Source organism: Myxocyprinus asiaticus, chromosome 35 (assembly GCF_019703515.2).
Source record: "Myxocyprinus asiaticus isolate MX2 ecotype Aquarium Trade chromosome 35, UBuf_Myxa_2, whole genome shotgun sequence".
NCBI classification, from domain to species: domain Eukaryota; kingdom Metazoa; phylum Chordata; class Actinopteri; order Cypriniformes; family Catostomidae; genus Myxocyprinus; species Myxocyprinus asiaticus.
Window position 1 is genome coordinate 39,119,047 of NC_059378.1, and position 26,774 is coordinate 39,145,820.

The following is a 26,774-nucleotide window of genomic DNA, read 5'->3' on the forward strand; positions in this document are numbered from 1 at the left end:
TCTCTCGTCTTCTCTCATCTTGTGGTGTCCGTCTGTGATTGTCTTCACTGCGTGCTTTCTCTCTGTCCCTTTCTTTGCCCTCACATGCAGACATTGTTCAGATAACTCATTTGTTGCTAGGCGGGAGACATTCGATATCGATGATGACTGTGACAGTTTGACGTGGGAAGAGAATGACGATACGCTGTTGCTATGGGAGGATTTCACAAACTACAACGTGCCCTGTGCACTTAACGACAACGGTGCTTTAGACTGCAATGGGGACGCAAACGATCCTGTGAGTTTGTAGTATTTCTGAGCACTACTTGGTCAAAAACACTATACATCAAAGATCACCAAATAAGAAGAAGACCATTAGGACTATAAACATTTTTGCATTGTAACATTCTTTTCATGACAACATGGGACATTTCTCACCAATTCTTAGTAGCCCACTGCAAGTATTTTTATAATGGATTTCAGTAGTTAAATATTGAAAGTCTGGGTCCGGGACAAGGCTAAAAAAGTTAAAATTTGAACATTAAGTACCAAAAATAGGCTAAACAATAAAGGCTTACAAAAAAGTTTCCAATCTCTTTGTTTTGATAAAAATCAACCCCTGGGACATGAAAGTGCCCAAAGTTGAAGAAACATCCATATATAAAATTATATATGGAATATATATAGAAGAATAGAATTAGTGAAATAATATAACTGAATGAAAATGATTCAAATAACCCTGTTCTTCTCTGTGTCAGAGCTCTCAGGATGGCAGTTTGGGGAGTCTTATAGATGAGACAGAATCTCTTTTCAAGAACAGAGAGCAGGAATACCAGAAGACAATCGGACAAATTGAGGTTAGAATCAGCTTGACTTTGTTTTTATTAGCTGGAACATCTTTTGTATATACAGTATACTGTATACATATATACACCAATGAGTCAAACCATTATGACCACTCACAGGTGAAGCGAATAACATTGATCATCTCTAACAAGGCCACATGTCAAGGTCTGGGTAGATTAGATGGTAAGCGAACAATCAGTTCTCGTAGTCAACGTGTTGAATGCAGGAGAAATGGGCAGGAGTGACTTTGACAAGGACCAAATTGTTATGGCCAGACGACTGGGTCAGAGCATCTCTGAAATGGAAGTGCTTGTGGGGTGCTCCTAGTCAGCAGTGGTGATACCGACAGTGGTCCGAGGACGGACAAACCACAAACTGGTGACAGGGTGTTGGGCGCACAAGGCTCATCGATGCGCGAGGGCAATGAAGGCTATCCCGTCTGGTTCAAACAGTCTACTGTGGCACAAGTCACAGAAAATTGTAATGATGGTTACAGGAGGAATGTGTCACAACACACAGTGCATCGCACCTTGCTGCATATGGGTCTGCGTAGCCGCAGACAGGTCAGAGTGCCCATGATGACCCCTGTCCACCACCGAAATCGCCTACAATGGGAACGTGAGTGTCAGAACTGAACCTTGGAACAATGAAAAAAGGTTGCCTGGTCCAATGAGTCCTATTTTCTTTTACATCACATGGACGGCCGTGTACGTGTGTGCCGGTTACCTCCGGAAGTGATGGCACCAGAATGCACTGTGGGAAGATGACAAGTCGGTGGAGGGAGTGTGATGCTCTGAGCAATGCTCTGCTGGGAAACCCTGGGTCAGGCCATTCATATGGACATCAGTTTGACACATGCCACCTACCTAAACATCGTTGCAGACCAGGTACACCCCTTCATGGCAATGGTATTTCCAGCTGGCAGTGGCCTCTTTCAGCAGGACAGTGCACACATTGTTCGGAAATGGTTTGAGGAACATGATGAAGAGTTCAAGGTGTTGACCTGACCCCCAAATTCCCCAGATCTCAATCCAATTGAGCATCTGTGGGATGTGCTGGACCAACAAGTCCGATCCATGGGAGTTCCACCTTGCAACTTACTGGACTTGAAGACTCTGCTGCTAATGTCTTGGTGCCAGATACCTCAGGACACTTTCAGGGGCCTTGCAGAGTCCATGCCTCAGTGGGTCGGTGTTGTTTTGGTGGCATGTGGAGGACCAACAGCATATTAGGCAGGTGGTCATAATGTTTTGGCTCATACTGTGTGTGTGTGTGTGTGTGTATATATATATATATATATATATATATATATATATATTTCTCTCTGTCTCTTCTGCAGATGGAGTTGGCCACAGCTAAGAGTGACATGAATAGACACCTGCATGAGTATATGGAGATGTGCAGTATGAAACGAGGACTGGACGTTCAGATGGAGACATGCAGGAGAATGATAAAGGGTGGCAGGTGATTTCCCAGCTCAACCTTTCAGATGATTCACGGAACTAATTAATACAGCTTCATTAAAGGGTGTTTGCTAGTAACAACTAGTTAGATCTAAAACTTCTACTGTTTATTGCAACAAGCGATAAATAACATACAGTATTTTCTATGAGAATCTATGTTTTTGACCAAATTGGCCACAACCTCGAAAGGGACCCTTGCTTGGTCCCTCCCACCATGAAATCTCAATCCCAAATATAAAAATCAAATATGTTTAGATCGTCCTTGATTTGGCTTTGAAAATGTTGTCTCTTCTCCTTTCAGAAATTCTCCTTCCTTCAGCTCCACCGCGAGCAGTGACTCAGGGAACACTGACGAGATAAAAGAAGAGTTGGACAAGGACGGAGAGACGGATGGGTCAATCAGCTGAAACCTGCCCAGCCTGGCCCCGCCTCTCCTTTCCCCACTGTGCTCCAATCAGCCCTCGGGCCTCGCAGCATTCGATCAATGGTGTTCAGCGGTTCCAGTCCATTGATATCTAAGGGACAGGGCCCAAAAAAGCTCCATAAACTGAAAATCCTGTAGGTGCTTTAATGTCTCTGTGTCAGACTGAGGCGGAGCTCATGAGAGTTGTTTTTGTGCTTCATGTGTGCTAGACAGTGATACTGATGTGCTACAAGGTGCCACCGCTGTGCAGTGCTCAATGCTAATGTCACAAGGCAGCGTAACTATGAATCAAAACTATCCCAACCATCATCGACAACATACATCACAGAGTACACTAGGGTGACCTTCAGAGAGCACCTTAGGTGACAGGGAAGGAATTTAATGTATTTTCTGAAATAGTTTTTCTATTCTTTATAATAGTTTGCATTCCCTCACAATAAATTTTGCATTTCTTTGCAATAGTTTGTGTTCCCTAGCAATACATTTTGCATTCTCTCACAATAAGTTTTGTGTTCCCTCTAAATAGTTTGTGTTCCCTCTCAATAACTTTGCGTTTCATCGAAATTGTTTGCGTTCCCTCACAGTAAGTTTTGCATTTCCTTGCAATAAGTTTTATGTTCCTAAGCGATATTTTGCATTCCCTCACAGTAAGATTTGCGTTCCCTCACGATAAGTTTTGCGTTCCCTCGCGATACGTTTTGTGTTCCTAAGCGATATTTTGCAGTCCCTAACAGTGATACCATGATATTCATGGTAAAAACCATAGTAATAATACAGAAAAAATCTGTACTTAAAGGCAACAGACACTCATATAGAATGACAATTTAAAACAGTGACATATGCCAGCTTCCGGCTGCAGCTATGATAACTGTTCTTCCCCCCCAGGCATCAATTGTCGCTACGAACTGCCAACTATCCGGTGTTGTCTATTCAGTGTGTATGCCGCCATTACTACAACACTATTGCCACGCCATTTATAAAGGGAGCGTGGGATCGGAATCTACTGTAACCACTCTAGCAAACAGGACTACCGTAAACCCAGGCACAGTCATATCTATCACAATAGTTTGGGTTTTTCCTGCATTATTATTTTGAATATCATAGTTATAATAAAATTACTGTAGTAAAACCATAGAAAATGTGTGGTTATGGTTTTACTACAAATACCACAGTTGATCTGTAGTTGTTGTAGTAAAACCCTTGTCAATTTTGTGGTTACTATGGTTTTACCACAAATGCTATAGTTCATCTATGGTTACTGTAGTAAAACCATGGTTAATTTTCATCAGGGATGGATACAGCTATAGCAAGGAAACCCAAAACAACTGAAAGGGAACACCAAACAATTGTGAGGGAATGCAAAACTATTTCAGAAGATAAATTCCCTCCCTGTCCTCTAAGGCAGTGGTTCTTAACCAGGCGATCGGGACCCTTTAGGGGGCCTCAGCACACTTCCAGGGGGGACTGAAGATCCCTTAAATTATTTAAAATAAGGTAGATTATTATAATTTTTATATAATTATTATAATTCAACTTACTGAAAATGCAAACAAACAAACAAAAAAAAAAAAAACTCCCTTTTACAGCTTGATTTTTATGAAGAACATACAGTTCTAGACATTTCTGGAATCACAAAATGTATCATGATTAATTGTTTTAATCTATTCACACGTAGTTTTTTACATTAAAATAAATTTGAAAAACAAGCTTTGTCATCATTACAGTAGAAGTATCTGAGGAAATATCTTATAATAGATGTATCTTATAATATGAATATCTAATAGCCTACATTGGGGGCCTTTGAATATTTTCTCTGACAATGGGGAGCCTTGGAGTGAAAAAGGTTGAGAACTACTGCTCTAAGGGGCTCCGTGAGGACCAAATGACCATCCGTTTAAAGTGTTTATTTATAGCAGTCAAACTAGCTAAGACTAATTATCTGGACAAATCGTAAATAGCTCGTAAAATTGAGACTCTCCTGAATTTATCAGGGCGTCTGTTCACCCTAGCATACACATCACATTTTGTCGAAAACAAAACAACAAAAAAAAAGAAATGTTTGTTTTATGTTATTTGAGTGAAACACAAGATTGAAATCTTATTCTATCAGATAAGTTTTTTAATGTGTTAGACCAAATACTGACTTAAACCACATTTTCTTTTTCTCTCTCTTTTTATAAAAACTATTTAAAAAAATCAGCTGCTTTCTGCTGTAGAGTTTTTGCCTTTTTAAGCCTCTCGTTATAAAAGCAAACCCAGATATGAATGTGGACACAACAAGTGATACGCAGGTTCTATGCAATCAGTCGGCCTTATTTCAAAACTCTGTGACCTGTGTTTATTAATTGCCTTAGTTTGCTATGCAGGTGATTTCATATGTTATGTGTTTTAAAGTGTTGATGAGGCACAATAGTTATGCACTTAATGGCAAAATCTGTGGAACAGTGCCCCATCGTTTTGAGTGGCTACCAATGATGTTTAAACCTTTTTCAAGGGTTACACATGTCAATATCTCAAATTTTAAAGAGTTATATGTGCCTATATACGTTGCAAGCTCATTTTGGATGGCCTTACTACTTTTCACTACTTTTTAAACTTGCACTCAAGAACAATACCTTGGTTTTTGATGGGACAGTATGGGAACTTACTTGATCGCTAATCTGTATAGTCTCTGTTGGAGGAGTTTTTGGGTGGAGGTTTTGTTTATGTGTTGGGTGTACCTGAAACTCAATCTCAATATTTTTTTTACCCCAAAACTTAGTGAGCTGCTTACAGCAGCACCATTTTAGACATCATAGGCATGTTCCCGACACAAAGGTTGTTCTGAAAAGCGACATCTTAAATATGTTGCCTCATATGGCACCTTGTTTAAGCCAAAGTGTAAGGCAGCACTACATCCCAGATAGCACACGTGCATCTCTGAGATGTCTAAGAGCATTTCATCTGAAAGCATTGCATTCTAATGAATATCTGCTAAACATCTTAAAAAGATCAGATTTACAAACATTCTAAATCATAAACGTCTCAAAGACATCTGATGAATGTCGTATTGACATCCGAGAGGAAACGCCTTATTGGTATATTCCAGATGAGCAAACAACCAAAAAAATACATCTTCCAGATGTAAACACAGATATCAAATAGACGTCTAGGTTATGTACATGTGCTATCAGGGTACCTAGATAGCACACATACATCTCTGAGATGTCTGTTTTAGATCTTTTCATCTTGAATGCATCACAATCTAATTAACATCTGCTAAACATCTTAAAAAGATCAGATTTACAAACATTCTAAATCATAAACGTCTCAAAGACATCTGCTGAATGTCTTATTGACATCTGAGAGGAAACGCCTTATAGGTGTATTCCAGATGAGCAAACAACCAAAAAATATGTCTTCCAGATGTAAACACAGATATCAAATAGACGTCTAGGTGATGTATGTGTGCTATTAGGGTATTCATAAACGTCTCAAAGACATCTGCTGAATGTTTTATTGACAACTGAGAGGAAACGTCTTATAGGTGTATTCCAGATGAGCAAACAACCAAATAATATGTCTTCCAGATGTAAACGCAGACATCAAATAGACATCTGGGTGATGTACGTGTGCTATTAGGGTAAACATTCTTAATCATAAACATCTCAAAGACATCTGCTGAATGTCTTACTGACATCTGAGAGGAAACATCTTATAGGTGTATTCCAGATGAGCAAACAACCAAAAAATATGTCTTCCAGACGTAAACACACATCAAATAGACATCTGGGTGATGTACGTGTGCTATCAGGGTATTCATAAAGGTCTCAAAAACATCTGCTGAATGTTTTATTGACATCCGTGAGGAAACGTCTTGCAGATGAGCATACAACCTTATTTATGGGCTATTATTTTTAAGCTTAACAGAGTATTGTGTAGTTAGCTTAGCAAAATGCTGACTCTAATGCATTCACTTGTGATTTGCAATTTGTGGGGAAAGCGAAGTGACTACTTATGTAGAGCTTTCCAAAACAACGCACTGAAGGTTAGAACGTTGCTTTTCACCCTGTCTACATCGGACGCGAGCAGCGCGACTCGTCGCGTCAAAACCACATCGCTCCCAGTGTAATCAATGAAGCAGTCAACACTAGATGCGACCGTCGCGCTGGACATCCCGTTCTGTGTCTGATGCACTGCGTCGACATCGGTCGCGTCCGGGTGTTAGAAGTGTAGAAGTTAGCTGCCTATGTAGGATGTAAGGCAGCTCACTAGGTTTTGGAACAGAATGCTATCAATTTAATAAATGTATGCAGAGATAAAGTACAAAAGAGTAGGATAGACTGGACTGGACTGGAATGTGACAAGTTGCATTTTAGCCCATTATGGCGAGCAAGGGCACTGTTCCATACAGATTCGAGGGCTGTTTTCTTGGATGTACTGTATCTATAAATATGACTTGTGTTGGTATGCTCAACCTATGTGGCCTTTTTGTTTGTCTTGCTTGGTGTCATTTGGCTATTTCTATTTTGAATTTTTATGTTGTATGTTCTTGGGTCAAAAAATATTTTGTTTATACATATTATTTTAAGCATATTAATCAGATATTTGGGGAAATTTGAAATGATTAGTGATTGGTGATTTAATTATAAACTCAAAATATGGTAGCAGAGGTTTATATATATATATATATATATATCAGATAAGGTGGTGGGCAGGAAACATGTTCAGAATTATTATTGTTTATTTTAGAGCTAATTGTCACTCACAATGACGATTTCATATAAATTAAGTCGTCAGGAGATCATATCATGGATATGAAAAAAAAACTGGCATTTGAATTTTATTTTAATTTATATATATATATATATATTATATTCAGGGTAGTCAGGGCTTATATGGATGCTTTCCCCTGGAAAATGAAACATGGACTAATAGAGTTGAAGGTGTATTTTGGTTGTTTATTGAAAATCAAGCTAATTTTTTGTCCTCTTTGAATCTGAACCCACAACATGTGTCATATGTTTCATCTCAAGATACATTTTATGATTTTTAAACAAATGCATGAAAAAAGGGCACAGCAGTGTACAGAAGGTGTGAGTTCACCGCAAGATAACTTTATACATGCCGCAAAAAAGCTGTATGTCACACAAAACCATGCTTAACACAAATTCTAAAATGGAAAAAGTGCATAGCGCATCACATGTTTTCCAATTTAATTCAGTTATGTATTTGAAAGAAACTCTGAAAGAACAAAATGGGGCAAGTGACACTGCTGTCATATTTTTTTTTTTTGTCATTTTAAAGCACAAAATGGCAAGGGCAGATTTCTATAAATCATGCAGCTGCCCTGATGGAGTCTTTAATAGTATCATGCGTGTAGAAGTTTGTCTGTGAACATAAATACATTGCATTAGCTTAACACATTAAGATGCCTTTATAACTGAATGTACAAAATCACAGATGAGCTGTAGAGAATGTAATTTTTGTGCTCCATTGGGACACACATCAGCATTTCTAACGCAACAGAATTTCAGTTGACTTCATTCTTAATCATGATGCATTATTGAACGCTTTTATTTTAAACGTATGACTTAATTTGGACAAAGGTCGGGTTTTGCCCAAATGCCAAGCTGACTACATAATGACACTGCACAATTAAACAATTGTTTTTGAATTCCTAAATGTTTAGTATTGAATTCCTAATGAAGTCCATTAGACCCCCTATCATCAAATGACACTTAAAACAAGTCATTAAACCAGCATCAGCCAGTCTTACAGAAAGCCTACTTTTAATTTGTGAGTATGAAAGTTAGGTGGACTGTATCCTTCTCATATCCTCAGTCTTGGTTTTATTTTTTGCTATTATAATATAAATGTTTTGTTATTTGGAAATATAATTATACATTAGATTTATGTTTGGTCTTTGTTAAAACGTTTGTTTATGCTTCATATGAGTATACCTTTGAATTTGGTGTGTGAGCTCTTGGTGTATGTTTCAAAATAATAAATGTAATTGGTGCTGGGGTCAAAAAACAATAAAAAATTATTTGTTCTTTTGGGTCTCTGTTTATTTGGCTCGTAATTGATAAGTGTTTTTTGCAAATATTCCAGCCTATACTTCCACTCTTCACCAGCAGAAGTCGCTGAAGATCAAACCACTTGATATTAAAACATGCTGCTGATTTGTCAGGTTCTTGTGGAGTTATATTTGTGCCACAATTCTGCGTGCACAAAATTATATTTTAAGCGCACCAAAAATGTTCTGGATGCGCAAGATGATATTTTGCATGCAGAGTGGGTAGGAGGAGGAAGCAAAATTTAAGAATTCTGAGCAAATTCACATTCAAATAAACTTTATTCAAGCACAAAATTGATTTTCATTTGCTCAAAATGAATTACAAAACTGAGTTCAAGTGCGTGAAAAATAACTTTTGTGTGCTCAAAATATCATATTGGGTGCAGAAAATTTTTTGTGCACTCAAAATATCATCTTGCGCATGCAGAACATTTTTTGTGCACTCAAAATATCATCTTGCGCATGCAGAACATTTTTTGTGCACTCAAAATATCATCTTGCAAGTGCAGAACATTTTTTTGTGCACTCAAAATATCATCTTGCGCGTGCAGAAAATTTTTTGTGCGCTCAAAATATCGTCTTGCGCGTGCAGAACATTTTTTGTGTGCTCAAAATATCGTCTTGTGCGTGCAGAACATTTTTTGTGCGCTCAAAATATCGTCTTGCGCGTGCAGAAATGTTTTTGTGCGCTCAAAATATCGTCTTGCGCGTGCAGAACATTTTTTGTGTGCTCAAAATATCGTCTTGCGCGTGCAGAACATTTTTTGTGTGCTCAAAATATCGTCTTGTGCGTGCAGAACATTTTTTGTGCGCTCAAAATATCGTCTTGCGCGTGCAGAAATGTTTTTGTGCGCTCAAAATATCATCTTGCGTGTGCAGACATTTTTTTGTGCTCTGAAAATATCATCTTGCACATGCAGAAATTTTTTTGCGTGCTCAAAATATCATCTTGCGCGTGCAGAAAAATTTTGTGCGCTCAAAATATCATTTTGCGCATGTAGAAATGTTTGTGCGCTCAAAATATCATTTTGTGCGTGCAGAATTGTGGCACATATGTGACTCCATAGTTCTCGCCTTGGTACTCTGTGGCATGAGTCTGTAGTCTTTCTACTATCTGCGGATACGCCATTTTCGGATCTGATTTGAGCTTTGGCTACGTTTAAATATTTCCTTATTTTTTTAGCAAAACTAGGGTGCCGCCACTTCCGGTATGAGCCACTTCCAGCTATTTTAGTTATACAAACATACTACATTATGCTGCTTTGCATTACGGGCTGGCAATAAATGTCAACATATTATTATCATTAATTATGATTTTCATAAACTCATTGGTTTTGAGCGCATATAGTTTTACCTTTTATCGCATTTTGCCATCATTTAATCACACACTGTTTCACTGGCAGAATGAATGAAATCAGGCGCTGACATGGACAGTCCTGGGCACCGTTTTGACAAGCCTCCAAAAACTTTACACAAGCAGAAGAGAGGATAAAGATGCCGGGAAAATGCTGCTTCAAATTTCTTTGCACCAAAACTGCCTCTTGTTTCATCTTTTCAGAGAGAATTCTCTCTTTCATAGCAGTGTATAGTAAACAGACATGCAGATCTCGCATTCTGCATGGCTTATGAAACATCGCCTTTAGAAATAAATAAATAAAGGCATCATCGGAGGTTATGCAGGTATATATGAACGGAGGTTTACATGGAGATAAGAAACACTCGGTAAAGAAAGAAGATTTTATTACTGTCTCATCAGTACAACAACACAGAGCAACAAGTTAATGATTTACTTACTCTTTTACTATAAATGCTGACGTTAGAAAATGATCCGACATTAGCACATAATTCTGCTGTGTTGTGTGATAGTTTATAAGCCAGTATCACTAAATTCTGGTATTATCACCTTCTAGTTATTTACACTGCAGTTAATGCCAGCGGAACTTTCTCACATTCGCTGGAAATGCAGTCACTGTTTACTTCCGCGTTGCAAAATAAGGTGGATAGAGCTGGATTGCTCATGACGTCATATCAGTTGAAGCCACTGCACCGCTATATTGCTGTGCCCAAACATTCCAATGTCCCTTTTGACTTAACAGGAAATCATCTTATTTCAGCAAGTAAACATTAGTCATTCAGTCACTGATTTTATATCTGAAATCTGCATGTACATCCCTACAATGCAAACATCATATACATGTGTAACCAATCCTGCTCGACCCGCTCTGAGTGGCATTCGAACCGGGGTCTCCAGCATGGGAGGCGGCACTCTAACGAGGAGGCATATGGCTAAAGCCCCTAGCATCAGTTGCTAGTGCGCCTCTTGAGGCCAGGGGAGTGAGATTTACACACTGCACAGCTATCACGTACCAACTGGCTCCTGTTACAAGAGCGCACGCTCTCTCTCCCTCTATCAGACGCGCAGCAGGCGCTGAGATTGAGGGAGACACTCAAAGCAAAGCTGGTTAAACTGATACGGGTTCGACCGGAGTACCATCAGTTAAACTACAGAGAGCACATCAATGTGAAAACAAGCAAATCCCGGGCATTTAATGCAATTTAGAAATCCCAGTCTGACTTTTAAAGTCCCTTTCTGGGGAAAGCTTTTCCTACTTACATTAAAACTTATGGTCAGTTTTCCCGCTTCCTTTGGTGATTGTTGTGCTGCACTAATAGACTGAACACCGGGGCAGGTGAATGCTCTGACATTGCAATCTGCGTATATCTTCTCCCTCTTAATGAATATTATCCATAACAAGCAAATCAAACATTAAACATAACTGTCACTAGAGGGCGAAATGCAACTGTCGTATCCGCAGGTCGGAGACGGTGAAACGGGGGTGTTTTCGCCTGTCAGTCATTGACGCTCTATGAGAGGTTGGGCATATTAAGATGGCTGCTCGAACACTTCCGGTGGCTTCAACTCCTGCTGGCAGTTTAACGTTGCGTCAGCGATCCAGATCTATTTATATATCAGTGGTCTGTAGTCCTTCTACCATCTGCGGATGCGCCATTTTCGGATCTGATTTGAGCTTCGGCTACGTTGAAATATTTCAACTTGTGTGTCTAAACCGTAAATTCGACTGTCTGGCCAGATGTGATGCACTCATTCAAAATGAGCACAAATTGAGAAATATCAATGGATTTTGTACATCCTAATCTTAACTTCTTCTAATCGCCTGCTACTTCTGTATATTGGATGGTTATGAATGTAGCTTGTAATTATATCAGGAAAGGCTTTTGTAATTAAATATAATCGAATATGTAGCCTACATGTCATTTATTTTCTTCACATGCAAAACCTTCATAAATCATATCTATAAATTTGAACTCCTTATTTGCTTACAACTATAATTATATTATTGTGTTGTTATTATCATCATCATCATCATATTGATAACTAATAATATCAACCACAACAATAGCATTAAAAAATTGAGTAAATATTAATCATGAATTTAATTTACACATGCTTTTATTCAAAGCAACTTACAGTGCCCTTATTATAGGGACAATCCCCCTGGAGCAACCTGGAGTTAAGTGCCTTGCTCAAGGACACAATGGTGGTGGCTGTGGGGATTGAACCAGCAACCTTCCACTTACCAGTTCAGTGCTTTAGTCCACTACACCACCACAAATTTAAGTGAATTAATCCATCTGCACAACAAAATTACACAGTCATGTCGCTGATAGCACACGTACATCACCCAGACGTCTATTTAATGTGTGTGTTTACATCTGGACGTTGCCTTTACCGAAGTGACAAATTCACCAGGTGTAAATAGCACCTGCCACACAGCGTGGCTATTTGAACTCCAATAGCCTAGTAGAAACACAGAAAAGACAAACTGCGCCTACTAGTGTTACTGCAGTGGTGTAGTGGGTAATAACATTGAGGATGTTCTTCTTTTTGTGTGGATGACCAATAATATTGTAGTAACCATGTTTTTTTGGCAGAAGTAGTTTCAATGCAATTAACCATGGTGTTACTACACTAATATGCTGTTAATATGGAAATGTTGTGGTTAGTATGATTTTAACTACAAAATAGCATGGTGACTATTGCAGTAAAGCAATGGTTAATTTTTGTAAGGTACTGTTAGGGTTAGGTTGAGGGGTAGGGGTTGGTGTAGGGTCTCTGTGGGAGTCTAAATAAACACAATAAACACACTGCAGTGATGCCACTATACTGTATATTAGTATTTAAGTGTGCAAATAGTATCTACCACTATTTGCACCAGGATGTAAATAGCATCTAACACTATTTGCACTTAGTGCAAATAGCATCTGCAGTTTTTTACATTGTTTGCTCATCTGTCTATAAGGCGTATGTCAATAAGTATGTCTCGGATGTCAATAAGACATTCAGCAGATGTCTTTGAGACGTTTATTATTTAGAATGTTTGTATATCTGATCTTTTTCAGAAGTTTATCAGATGTTAATTAGATTGTGATGCTTTCCAGATGAAAAGATCTAAAACAGACATCTCAGAGATGTATGTGTGCTATCTGGGAAGAACACACTGTCAAATCATAATTTTCAAAGATGAAGTTTTATTCATGATTGCAAAATAAACAGAAGCCTGGATAAAAATAGAAGAATGTTAATGTGCAGTCAGCCAACACTGTATTTTTATATATATATATATATATATATATATATATATATATATATATATATATATATAACTATGTTTAACTGTTTGTTTGTTTATTTGGTTAATCTAATTTAAGACTCTTTACTCTTTCACTTTATTCAGTACATAGTGGGTTAGTGTTGAGCTGTAAATGCTGAGAAGTGTGTGTAGAACTAAAAAGTAAATTACAACTCTATACAGTTCAAAAGTTTGTTCAACCTAGTTCATTACAAAATAGCTCCCTCCTGCTTTGTGTGTTACAGGTATGGGACCTCCAGGATCTGTTACAGTAGATAGAGCCTCTGTAAAGACTCTCTACACAGAATAAATCATATTTGTTAGTTTAGACTAAACATGTACATCTTTTTCTGAAGAAGATTTCTCTTGTCCTGTGTGCTATGACATTTTTAAAAATCTTGTTATCCTGTCCTGTAGTCACAGTGTGTGTGAAGACTGTATTCAGAGGTTTTGGGAAAATAGAGGAGCTAAAGAATGTCCAGTTTGCCAAAGAAGATCATCCAGGGAAGTTCCTCCATTTAATTTGGCCTTGAAGAATTTGAGTGAGACATTCTTAAAGGAGAAAAGTCAAAGATCTTCATCAGAATCTGAGGCAGTCTGCAGCCTTCATGAAGAGAAACTTAAACTCTTTTGTCTCAACGATCAACAGCCGGTGTGTGTGGTGTGTCGAGATTCCAAGATACACACCAACCACAAATTCTGTCCAGTAAATGAAGCTGTGATCGATAACAAGGTCAGATAAATGATATTCAAAACATCATAAACACTTGATATATACAATGACAAATAAAACAAAAAACGTATAATGTGGATTTGATATATTATGCATATCATACCTTATGATAGCCTAAAGTGTATTAACAAATGTACATTGCTATTATATATATTAATAAAAATAGATAATGCACAGTAAACTTTTACCAAAGAATCATTTACTAAAAAGCATACAAATTCTCTTTAATAAATGTATCCAGCCTGGCCAAACCAGTGTTCAGATGGTTTATCTGAAACCAGATGAAAAATGCACAACACAACTCTAAAACCAGCCAAATGACCAGGCTGTGAGACCAGCTAAGACCAGCCAACCAACGAATGGGCTGGTTTCCCTGTTGAAAAGACCAGCATGTTGTGTTTTGGGTGCTGGTCCCCCAGCATGGGATGCTGATGTGCTGGTGTCTCCACCAGGCTTTGCTTAAAGGGATAGTTCACCCAAAAATGAAAATTCTCTCATCATTTACTTTTACATCAGTACTTTCTTTCTTCTGCTGATAAACAAACAAAGATTTTTAGAAGAATATTTCAGCTCTGTAGGTCCATACAATGCAAGTGAAAAATTTTAAGCTCCAAAAAGCACATAAAGGCAGCATAAAAGTAATCCATAAAACTCCAGTGGTTTAATCCATGTCTTCAGAAGCGATATGATAGGTGTGGGTGAGAAACATATCAATATTTAAAGGGATAGTTCACCCAAAAATGTAAATTCTCTCATCATTTACTCACCCTCATTCCATCCCAGATGGGCATGAGTTTCTTTCTTCTGCAGAACACCAACGAAGATTTTTAGAAGAATATCTCAACTCTCTAGAAACTCGTCAGTCAATCATTGTTTTGAGGAATGAAGGCTATACAATGCTTAAAATTGCCAAAAAAACTGAAGATTTCATACAAATGTGTACACTACAGTCTTCAAAGACAAAGAACAACTGACTCTGACAAGGACAGAAAGAGATGTGGAAGACCAGATGTACAACTAAACAAGAGGATAAGTACATCAGAGTCTCTAGTTTGAGAAACAGACGCCTCACATGTCCTCAGCTGACAGCTTCATTGAATTCTACCCGCTCAACACCAGTTTCATGTACAACAGTAAAGAGAAGACTCAGGGGTGCAGGCCTTATGGGAAGAATTGCAAAGAAAAAGCCACTTTTGAAACAGAAAAACTAAAAGAAAAGGTTAGAGTGGGCAAAGAAACACAGACATTGGACAACAGATAATTGGAAAAGAGTGTTATGGATCTTAACCCCATTGAGCTTTTGTGGGATCAGCTAGACTGTAAGGTGCGTGAGAAGTGCCCGACAAGACAGCCACATCTATGGCAAGTGCTACAGGAAGTGTGGGGTGAAATGTCACCTGAGTATCTGGACAAACTGACAGCTAGAATGTCAAAGATCTGCAAAGCTGTCATTGCTGCACGTGGAGGATTTTTCGATGAGAACTCTGAAGTAGTTTAAGAAGTTCTGAAAAAAAAAAATTCTAATTGTAATAGTAATTTTTCACGTTATTGATGTCCTGATTATACACAGTGATCAGTTGAATGATCAATTTCTTTCCATCTGTACATTATTCCAAACCTTTGGCCGCCAGTGTATGTTTTAATGCTGTTTTATGACTACTGGCTAAGATGTGAGTACATATAGGGAGACCAGTGTGTTTGTCACGACAGATATTATAAGCAATAATGTTAAAAAAATAAGCAAAAATATAACATTTGCATGTAAAGGTGTATGATCAGCTACATGCTTTTGTTTGACTAATTTTATTCCCTGTATATTGGTGATAAATACACTTACTAACTGGTGTTTTGCTAGCCAATATATATATATATATATATATATTCATCAAATCATGGATGCTGTTTATTTCATGGTTGCAAAATAAACATTAGGGTACAATGGGGCTAAAGGCACATTATATTTTATTTTCTCCCAAAACACTAAACAGCAACAAAAACCCCACAGTACTTTTCTAAACACCTGTTTGTCACTATACACTACAAAATATTCCTGATCCATGACATCATTGCGTGTAATGTCTAAAGTTTGATATTGAGGTAATTTGATCTAATATTTAAAAAAAAAAAAACATTATGTTTGCAAATGTAGGTAGCTAATGAGAATCACTGAAATTATTAAATTCATATACTTATTTGTTATTTTCAGTTTTGTTCAATGTGATTAAATTAAAAGAAAATTTTTAATAACCAATAAGTGAAAGGATAGTATTTTGTGTAAAAAGCCCCCCTGTTGCATGTGCTAAAGGCTCCCGTTAACCCTCCTGTTTCGTTCAGAATCAGCATGCATCTTCTACATTCACGGGGCAATTTTGACCAAGGAATATTCAAGCTTATAAGTCATTCATCACCTGATGTTTTTCATCTAAAACTATATTGTAAGTCATTAATAAGTTCTTAACTGTTCATGCATGTAAAAAGATTGATATTTTTGGCATGTTAACTGACAAATATAAAAGTTATTAATTAATATGACATTTTTTAGAAATAACGTGATACACGTGAAGACAACTTTTTTATCAACATTTATGTGACATTTTATCTAAATATAACATCATATACAATATATATTAACATCTAATATGAGAATTACATGTAATTTGAATGAATTCACTATTACTCATAACAACTTGGTGGTCAAAAGTTATGAAACCAACATATTATTTTTCAAAACAGCTGTACAGCTCAAGTCTACAACATTAATACTCCTTTACTATGTTTTTAAGCTAAATGTATTCTATTTAATTGCATGAACTGTTGAATGTTGATGTGTGAGTTTGCTGTAAGCTGGTTCAGCATCAGATGGCTGCAGAGTAAAAATGTGGACAATTTCCTCTTTCAAGCCCTATTTAGTCTAATGTGTGCATGAACTTTAGCTCTCGCCACACCCCCTTTAGACAGTAGTACCTCTGATTTAGTATATTTGTTATGTTTGTTACATCTGTCATGTATGTTTTGTACAGTGTCTGTATGTGACTGTATGTGTATGTGTGTGTGCATATTTGTAAGCAAGATGAAGTCAGTGAGAGATAAAAAAAAGTGTGTGAGAGAGTATGGGAAAGAGGCTAAATGTAAGTCAAGTTTTTATAAGTAAAAATCTAATTCATAGATGTACAAAAAAATCTACATAATATGGTGTGTAAAGCGACAGTTGATGCCCAGGTCAAAATTGACTCGCGAACGCAAAAGATGTACAATTTTTTTAAATGGTTATATCTCTTAAACAATTTTATTTAAAAATCCGAAAAATGTCAGATTATGTGTATTTTGATCATCTTGACAAAGTCCCAAAGTTTGGTTCCCATACTAAAAATTATTATCTACTTCTCCCGGGTCAAAAATGACCAGAACACAACAGGAGGGTTAAACAAATAGTTTTTCTTCAGTGGGGTGAAAGAGATTTGTAATGAAAAATGTTCAAATTGGGCTTACATTGATTGATTCAATTACTGTGGAGATTCATTTGTTTATAGAATACTTGAGGTGCTATAAAATGCCAAATGTGATTGAAATGAACAGGAAAAGGTGTGCCCTTTTTTGAATCGGTAATTTTCAATAAGCATTATTTTAATTTGTTACTCAAAAAAGCATCTTGCAGTCTCAAAAGTTGACAAATTTTGCTCTATAACTGTTGCCCCATGGTCATTTCTTGGATTCGGTAATATTTCAACTTGGAAAACTTCATTTGGTTAATTGTCTGAATACTCCACAACATTAGGCTCACATTAAACCTCCAACAAATCATATTTTCCCACCTCAGGCATCAAAGCCCTTTTATTATTTCCAATTTTTTCTGATTTGGACTCCTTTTGAACTCAACCCCATCATGGAAATAATGGAAGTGGTTTGAACATCATTCTACACAATACTTGTTTTAAAATAAACATATTTTTACTGCTCATGTGTCCCTCATACAGATTTAATGACTGCAAATATAACATTTATGACAGTTCTCAATTTTATGTAATGAAGCCTTAGTTTTGTTAAATTCAGATGGAACAGGTAATGGGGCAAGGAGGAGGCGGGAACCGGCTGAACAGTAAACATAAACTTTAATGATATAAATGAACTTAAAACAACATAAAACAAACGAACAGACACACATGCGTCTCTCTCTCTCTCTCGAACTGGTGCCTCTCGCTGTCCTGCTGATCAGCTGATTCAGCGCCGGCCATGCATCACCACGGCCCGACCACGCCCTCCTCCTCGTCACATCAGATTTTGAACTACAATCCCAACATTTTTGTGCTAGCCCTTAACATGTCACTCTATGCTCAGCAAATAATACATTGAATTTAGTTTGTGTTCACATTTTAATTATCCAATATTATCACTCTCGTCTCAACTCCGTCACTCTCCAACCACTTGGCGACTTGCACCCACATACTGTATTTTTAAACACCATGTTTCATTGAATTAAATATATAATATTTGTAATGTATAATACTGTATATTGACTATTCCATATTTTGTTGCAATACTCATAAATGTAGAATAACTAATTCCCATCACAGGTTGACAGTGAATACAGTAAATGTGATAGGGTTGAGTGTGACGGAGTTGTGGTTTTTTGCTCAAAATGACCACTGTTCCTCGTGTGGTGTAGGACAGAAAACATAGCATGCATGAAATTAATACATTCTAGATATATTTATGAATTAAAATATCATTTTAATATTTTAATGTCATGTGACAGGTTTGAGTTGTTGAGCTTGACGATACCCATCTGACTATAAAACACTTTAATATATGAATACAAATGAGAATATTTCTTACCTGTTTCTGCACCACACTGTTGAAGTAAGCTGAATGATGTCACTTCAGGTTAATAATGTCACATATGGGTGGAACAACATTTTTTATGGATTGAAAATGGTTGTTGTAACGGTGTTGATTTTAAACTGAGGGACAAATCTTTATAGCCTGGTTTTTATTTTTTTTAAATCATGCATTGTTTGGTAAAATATCTTTCTTAGTAAAGGAACACACAAATGTCTACATTAAAGGGTTAGTTTACCCAAAAATGAAAATTCTCTCATGATTTACTCTTCTTTAAGACATCCCAGATGTGTATGACTTTCCTTCTTCAGCAGAACGAAGTGAAGATTTTTTATAAGCACATTTCAGCTCTTTTTGTCCATACAATGCAAGTAAACAGGTGCCATTAGACTGCTGGATATTCAACAGTCCAAAAGACATATTTAGGCAGCATTAATCAAATACATCATCATTCCGAGACAGTTTTATAATCTTTACTGTGATATTAATTTAAAATAATAATAATAACACTATGTAACACAATTTTTGTTCCTGGGTAGTAAGTTTTATTTCTTAATTTCTTACGTTTCAGAAGTATAGAAAATGGCTGTTATTCCCCACAAAATTTGCTTTTGTAACCAGGACAGTGATATTTTGAAATATACCTATTTCCAATGAGAAAACGGGCAAATGTGTCTTTTCGTTCACAAAGTCAGAAAAAAAAACATGAATCCAAAATCCTTCTTTATCTGTGGTCCGACGAAGACACCGGCTTTGACCTTTACCTCAGACAGCTTAGGGAAGACGTCTTGAAGGTACTTGAAGGCTGCCGACTCCTTATCTAGAGCTCTGACAAATTGTTTCATAAGGCCCAATTTGATGTGCAGTGGTGGCATCAGCACCTTCCGGGGGTCCACCAGTGGCTCCCATTTGACGTTGTTCCTCCCCACAGAGAACTTGGTCCGCTGTGGCCAGTCCCGCCTGTGGTAGTGCGCCTTTGTGTTCCTGCTGTCCCAAAGGCAAAGATAGCAGGGAAACTTGGTAAAACCACATTGGAGACCCATCAGGAATGCCACCATTCTGAAGTCTCCTATGACCTCCCAGCCGTACTCATCATACTTTAAGGCGTCCAGCAAGGTCTTGATGCTGTTGTAATCCTCTTTGAGGTGCACCGAGTGTGCCAGGGGAAGAGACGGGTACTTGTTACTATTATGGACCAGCACGGCTTTGAATATAACTTTAGTATAAATACATGTTAATTAAGATTCATATGTTGTTTTTTTCTGATTTTATGTTTCCGTTTTCTCATTGAAAATAGGTACATTTCAAAATATCACTGTCCTGGTCACAAAAGCAAAGTTTTTGGGTAATAATAGCCATTTTCTATACTTTTGAGGCATAAGCAATTAGGAAATAACACACTACCCAGGAACAACAACAACAAAAACAAAAAAGTTACACAGTGAATTTAAAACAAGTAAAAAGTAGCTGCATGCAAACATTGTCCATTTGCCATGACATTTTGAGATGCATTTTTTTTAGCTGCACTCTTGGGCAAGTTCAAGGCAATTTCAGGTACAGTATATTAAAAGGATCAGTTATGGTCCAAATGAAATTACAGTCCAAAAATGACATTTATGTTTCATCTCGTGCTCTGAGTATTGCCTCAGTTCTGGAGGACAGACATTTATTTTCACATGTGTATGAAGTCCTCTTTGTAAGTTCAAAAATGGCAGTCAGGGAGAGCAGGGATAATTGTAGCATTTATGTTGGATTTTGATCATTTGTTCAGAAAATGTTTAGCCAATTGCTTTGACATTTTTGCATTAAACATCTTTGACATTACCCATGGCTGTCAAGGCCTGGACAAGAACTTTAGTCTCTGGCATGAGAAGCAGACTCTTACTCTGTGAGCCATGGGGTAAACCTAGAAGAGAAGACAAACAGCACTAAATCCAGAGTAGACGTTTAATAAAAAATAAAGCAAAAACGCAGTTCCACACTTATGAAAAGACTCAAAAAAGGTAAATCCACAATGGCAAGTTCAAAAGGTAGAATTTTCAAAACAAGATAAATCCACAATGGAAAATACCAAAAAAAAAAAAAAAAAAAAAATCACAAAGTAAATCCAATGGGTAATTCCACAAAAATGGTAGAAACAAGAGATCTTACTAAGCTTGAGGTAAACTAGGGCAGAAGCCTTACAACATTCAAACACCAAGCGGAGAAACAGTGCAACTGGGCAACTAAAATACACAGGGGAAAATAACACACAGGTGCAACAGATAACATAGTTACAAATGGCGGGAAATACACACACTGAGGGCCCCTAGTGGCAAAAACATAACACATCAAGGCCAAAAACTCCAACAGCTCATGAATCTGCCAGCTTTAGAGAATCTGTCGATAATGACCAGAATAGCGGTGTTACCTTGGGACGGTGGCTGTACTGTGATGAAGTCCATGGAGAGGTGAGACCAGGGCAGCGGATGGAGCAACCCCTGAGGTAAGCGATGTGACACTTTTCCCTGGTTACACATTGGGCAGGCCTTCACAAAAATGCTAATGTCTTAACCGTGGACCACCAGAACTCTGGATGAACTCGAGGGTGCGACTGATGCCAGGGTGACAAGTTAAGTGAGAGGAATGTCCCCACTGGAGAACCTGAGGCCGGATTTACTTGGGTACAAACAGACGGTTAGCTGGTCCCTCTCCTGGATCAGGTTCTTGGGCCTGAGCTTGCCTCACCCTGTCCTCAATCGCCGAACGAATAGGTGCCACAATCTTAGCGCTCGGGATGATGGGCATGGCAGAGTCTTCTCGGACAGAGGGTGCATATACTCGAGACAAAGCATCCGGCTTCAGGTTCTTGGAACCAGGTCGATAAGACAGTATGAACTTGAAGAAGAGGGACCAGCAAGCTTGCCGAGGATTCAGCCGTTTAGCCTGTTGAATGTATTCCAGGTTCTTGTGGTCAGTGAGTACTTGGAAGGGATGAGTTGCCCCTCAAGCCAATGTCTCCACTCCTCGAGTGCCAGTTTGACCCCTAGGAGCTCACAATCTCCCACATCGTAGTTTCTCGCCGTAGGTGTAAGACGATGTGAGAAGAAGGTGCATGGATGGAATTTCTCATCCTCTCCTCTTTGAGACAGCACTGCCCCAACTCCGACGTCTGAAGCATCGACCTCCACCACAAAATGTCTCCCAGTATCCATAGAGGTGAAACGCTGTTTATAGTTTTTCTCAATCTATTTTATGCATTTCTCTAAACTCAGGTCACTGCTCTCAATACAATTAACACAGCCATCTGAACACTTTGTAATTGTCCTAAACAGATTGTGCATTTTTCTTGATTTTCCTCATTTTCTCGAAACACTACATACAAATTTCTCTGATCTAAAATCCATGCTTTTAAAACAGTTAACACAAACAACTAAATTAAAGTCATACTCTCAAATGCACATCAGGTTGTCAAATGCCTTCATATTGATATCTGCTGTGTTAGTAATGCACACAGCAAAGAAAATGCAATTTACTAAATTGTTCACACAACTGTCATGACTTTGCTATCTATAAAAGGGGTCAAATATGAAAATTCAGAGCAAACAAACAATGAGGAAGAAGAAGAAGAAGAAGAAGAAGAACAACAACAACAACATGAAGAAGAGGTGCAAAATGAGAAGAGGTAGAGTGGTTAAAGGAAGAGAAAATAGGAGGAAGAAGAGATGAGAAAAGGGGAAGGTTTTCTTCATTGAAAGAGTTGAGGAAAGACCAAATGGAGATGGTGTAATGATGGTGAGCAGAGAGAAAGAGGACAGCAGGGTGGAAGAGTAAAGAAGACACAGAAGAGGCTCAGATGATCTGATAGTTCCTCTAATTGATCATATTATGAATCACGGTCTCTCTGAGACACACAAAGTGTTCGGCCTAATGTGAGCAGATCTACAGTGACTTCAATCTCAACAAAAAAGAAGAGGAGAAATGCCATTCCACTGCATGCCAGTCAATCAATGTCCACAATTACTGTACCATCTGTGCTTATAGTGCTGCCTTTGGGCCATACAATTGAGCAAGACTGCTATTTTTGTTACAGTAAACTTCATCATCCTTCCAGAGGAAGAGCAGGAACAACTAGAAATTTAGAGACACTTTATGAAAACAGATGGAAAAAGGTCTTTATTGTGTATTTTTATGATAAATGTGTTATTTCAATCATAGAATTGTGAGTCTATAGCTGAAAATGTTATGAATTCAACAGAGAACACATCTATAGTTTTGATGTTAGTATTTAGTTTTAATAAATGCATTATCAGGAAAGAATATGTTGCTTCATTATGCAGTGAAATTGAATTCTTCTGCAAACTTGAGTGCCTGTTTCATCAACTGTGTGAATTGTTTTGAGAGCACTGATTATAGTTTGGAGAAATGTATAAAATCGACTGAGAAAAACTGTAAGCTTGAAGAAGGCGGTCTCGGCTTCAGGACTCCAGTGAAAACCAGTGCTTCCTCCTTTAGTAAGAGCAGAGAGAGGTGCCAGCACAGAGCTGAAGTTCTTGATGAACCTCCAGTAGAAGTTTGCAAAGCCAAGGAACTGCTGTACCTCTTTGACAGATGAAGGAGTAGGCCAGTCTGTAACAGGTTGCACTTTTCTGGGGTCCATCTGGATATGGCCAGGTTCCACAATGAATCCCAGGAGCTGTATTTGAGTTGCATGAAACTCGCATCGAAATTGATATTTGGCAGCCCTCATCCTTTGATAATGATATGAATCCTTAATTGTGCAATGTCAAACAAAAGCCTTCCTGGCAAATTGACAGTAAAGTGTACATCTGGGGTAGCCGCACCTCTGACATCCATACTATAATGTTATCTACAATATTCTCAGCGTGTCCACTGTATTTCGCTAGGTGGGTGGAATTTCCGGTTGGCAAGTGGAAGTACGATTGATTGGCATTTTATGTGTAGCCGGTCTCTGCTTGCTTGCGTGACATGCGGTTACATTCTTGCTTTTTAAATGTTGTAAGATGTCTTTAAAATTCCCCAGACAATGTGTGCAGTTAATGGTTATCCTAATAATCAAGCAAAACTAAAGTTTTATCTAATGCAACAATGTTATGATCAGAAACCACTTGCAAAGCAAAGCGCTCCAGTCCCATGCTGCTTCTTCCATCGGCTGTCTACAGAAGGACTGATTTAGGAACATTTGTTTGAAAAAGCTTGGAATAATTTGTTTGTGTGCTCTTTTCATTTTATTGGCAAGAAGTCAAGAGCAGGGATTACTTACTTATATTACTCACCGTTACGGTCTGGCTGCGATAGACATCCAGAAACTGAGCACAATGAGTTTTCCTCTTTCCTGCCTTGCAATTCACTTTCTTTTGAGTGTCTTTGCAGAATGTGCATGTCTTCTCTTAAGAGGAAAAGGTGATTTGGAAAACAGTGTGGACATTAATTCAGTATCAATTAAATGTGTTTGTACAGTGCTTTTAATAATACATACTGTTTTATAGTTGCTTTACAGAGAATATTGAACTTTTGTGTACAATCTATATAATGTATGTCCAAATAAATAAGTTTATTTGTATTGCATGTAGTTCTTTTTGTGAGGTACAGTTTAATGTGCGGCTGCTAAGACATCGTTATTTCCTACAAGAACAATAAATTCAATCTATCAACAGGATCAGTTGTTCTGTCAACACTAAAACATTTCATATAGGTTATAGCATTCAGATACAGAGATTATGCATTTAAACTAATAATTATAAAGCTTGACTGAGCTTACTACACATTCATCTCCTGCAAAATAATTGTATTTTATCCCAAAAAAGGCAGCATGACAATATCATCATCTGAGTCCTGTAATACGCGAGCATCCTGCTGTCTGGACCTCCCCTGTATCTGCAGTAAGTACATAATCTCGGTGCAACATACTCTTCAGGTTCTGCCTAGACTCAGCATCTCCTTTAAAATAAACGAAATTATCAACAGTTCTCAAAACATGTTCAACTTTACAGCTGTGAAGGCGCTAATAGGCTACATAGCATTTCAGGTTAATCTGCTCAGGTTCTTCCATCGATGGATAAAGACTCAACAAAATAACTCAAATGCTTCTATTTGCGATATTTGGCCATCATCCTGAAACCCATAATCATAATCAGATAGGTGAGGAAGAACAATATCGCCTCGCTATAATTCTGTGATCATTTGTTCTCAAGTTTCCGTCATTTTTAGTGCTGCGAACATAACGACTGTTTACGCTTAACCGGAAGTTCCACCCACATCGCCTAGCGTCATGAGACACAGGGATATCATGGATAGCATGTTAATGTAATTAATTGTCAGGTCAAAAGAACAAGCGTTTCGATGCTTTTATTATTCATATCATAGCAGGGGCGTTTCTAGGACTTGAGGAGGTTCGGGGCTTAGCGGGAGGTGGGGGGGGGGGGGAGATCAAGTCACACGAACTTCAAACAAAATGTAGCAATATTATTGCGTAGCCTACATTTAAAATTACATTCGGGGCTACAGTCAAAACGTTCGAAGCTGAAGCCCCGGAAAAAAGACCTGGCGACGCCGATGTATCATAGTAAGATAAAAACATACAAACAATTACATAGTTTCATTTACCATCAAGGAATGCAGTAAAATAACAAAACATGAGTCCATATACTGAGTAAGAGACTATATATACTGTATATATGTATTAATATAGACTATGAAATTTACTTTTATATATTTTATACAATAATTTTCTCATAATATATCTCAGCTTCCGTTTTTGCTGCCATCTCTCGCTGTTCACAAATGTTAGAATCTCGAGTCTGTGAAAACACAAACGTAAAACACATCTATCTATCAATCAAACATATGAAAGTTATTAAGAAATGAGAAAAATAGAGCCTAATCTCATGAAAATTATGTAACTGTAGAGCAGGGCTGTTTCTGACCATTTTGGCACCCTAGGCGAGATTGCTAATTGTCGCCAGGGGGGAGCGATCTCATCCCGTCGGTCCGTGGTCCAGTCTGCATTGCCGCTTATACAGTACATGTAAACCACAACGTTGCTTTCTCGCAATACACCACATTCTAGTGTCCATGTAAACTTAGTCAATGTGTTCAGAAGCGATTTGAGAGCTGTGGTGAGAAACAGATCAATATTTTATTCAGTTTTTTACTATAAATTCTCCTCCCTGCTCAGTCAATCTCCATTTTAACTTTCACACTCTTCTTCTTGTGTTTTTGGTGATTCACATTCTTCATGCAAATGCACCCTACTGGGCAGGGGGAAGAATTTCTAGCAAAAATGGACTTAAAATGATAAAAATATTGATCTGTTTCTCACCCACACCTATCATATCATTTCTGAAGATATGGATTTAACCGCTGGAGTCATATCGATTACTCTTAATTTGTGCTGTGCAGAAGAAAGAAAGTCATACACATCTAGGATGGCCAGGGACACTTTGAGGTACTTCTACGCCCATGGGTCCTTCTAGTTGTTGAGTGTGGGGGGGCGTTCTGGTGTTGGTGGAACTGCTGTGCGTTGAACATGCGCTACACAGGCGCCTTTCACGGTACGCACCATCTCTGTGTCAACAACTCCAGCGGTAGATGCGCTCCTCCCACGAATATGGATAGGGGAAAATGTTTTGAAAACAGGCTGGACCCCCTGGGAGTTGTGGGCCCCTGGGCTTCAGCCCGTGTAAGCCCGCGCGTTAATGCGCCCCTTGGCATGGCATGAGGGTGAGTAAATGATGAGAGAATTTAAATTTTAGGATGAATCAAAAGTTCTTTAATGGCGGTT

The 26,774-nt window shown here is 38.0% G+C and overlaps 1 protein-coding gene across 3 annotated transcripts in view; it reads left to right on the forward strand.

Annotated features, from left to right (window-relative positions):
- The window catches only part of LOC127426032 (intermediate filament family orphan 2-like), a 49,419-nt gene extending 40,665 nt beyond the window's left edge, over nucleotides 1-8,754 (forward strand). Inside the window, exons 6-10 of one of the 3 annotated variants that reach the window (XR_007894732.1) lie at nucleotides 91-277; nucleotides 738-836; nucleotides 2,165-2,289; nucleotides 2,590-6,238; nucleotides 6,413-8,754. Coding sequence is in view for 2 of the 3 variants with exons in the window: in XM_051672481.1 (XP_051528441.1) it covers nucleotides 91-277; nucleotides 738-836; nucleotides 2,165-2,289; nucleotides 2,590-2,695 (517 nt within the window). In the remaining variant the exon portion in view is untranslated. Of the gene's footprint in view, nucleotides 1-90; nucleotides 278-737; nucleotides 837-2,164; nucleotides 2,290-2,589 lie in introns of all 3 variants that reach the window. The other 2 variants (XM_051672481.1, XM_051672482.1) reach the window with 2 other exon arrangements.
- Nucleotides 8,755-26,774: the final 18,020 nt, after the last annotated feature.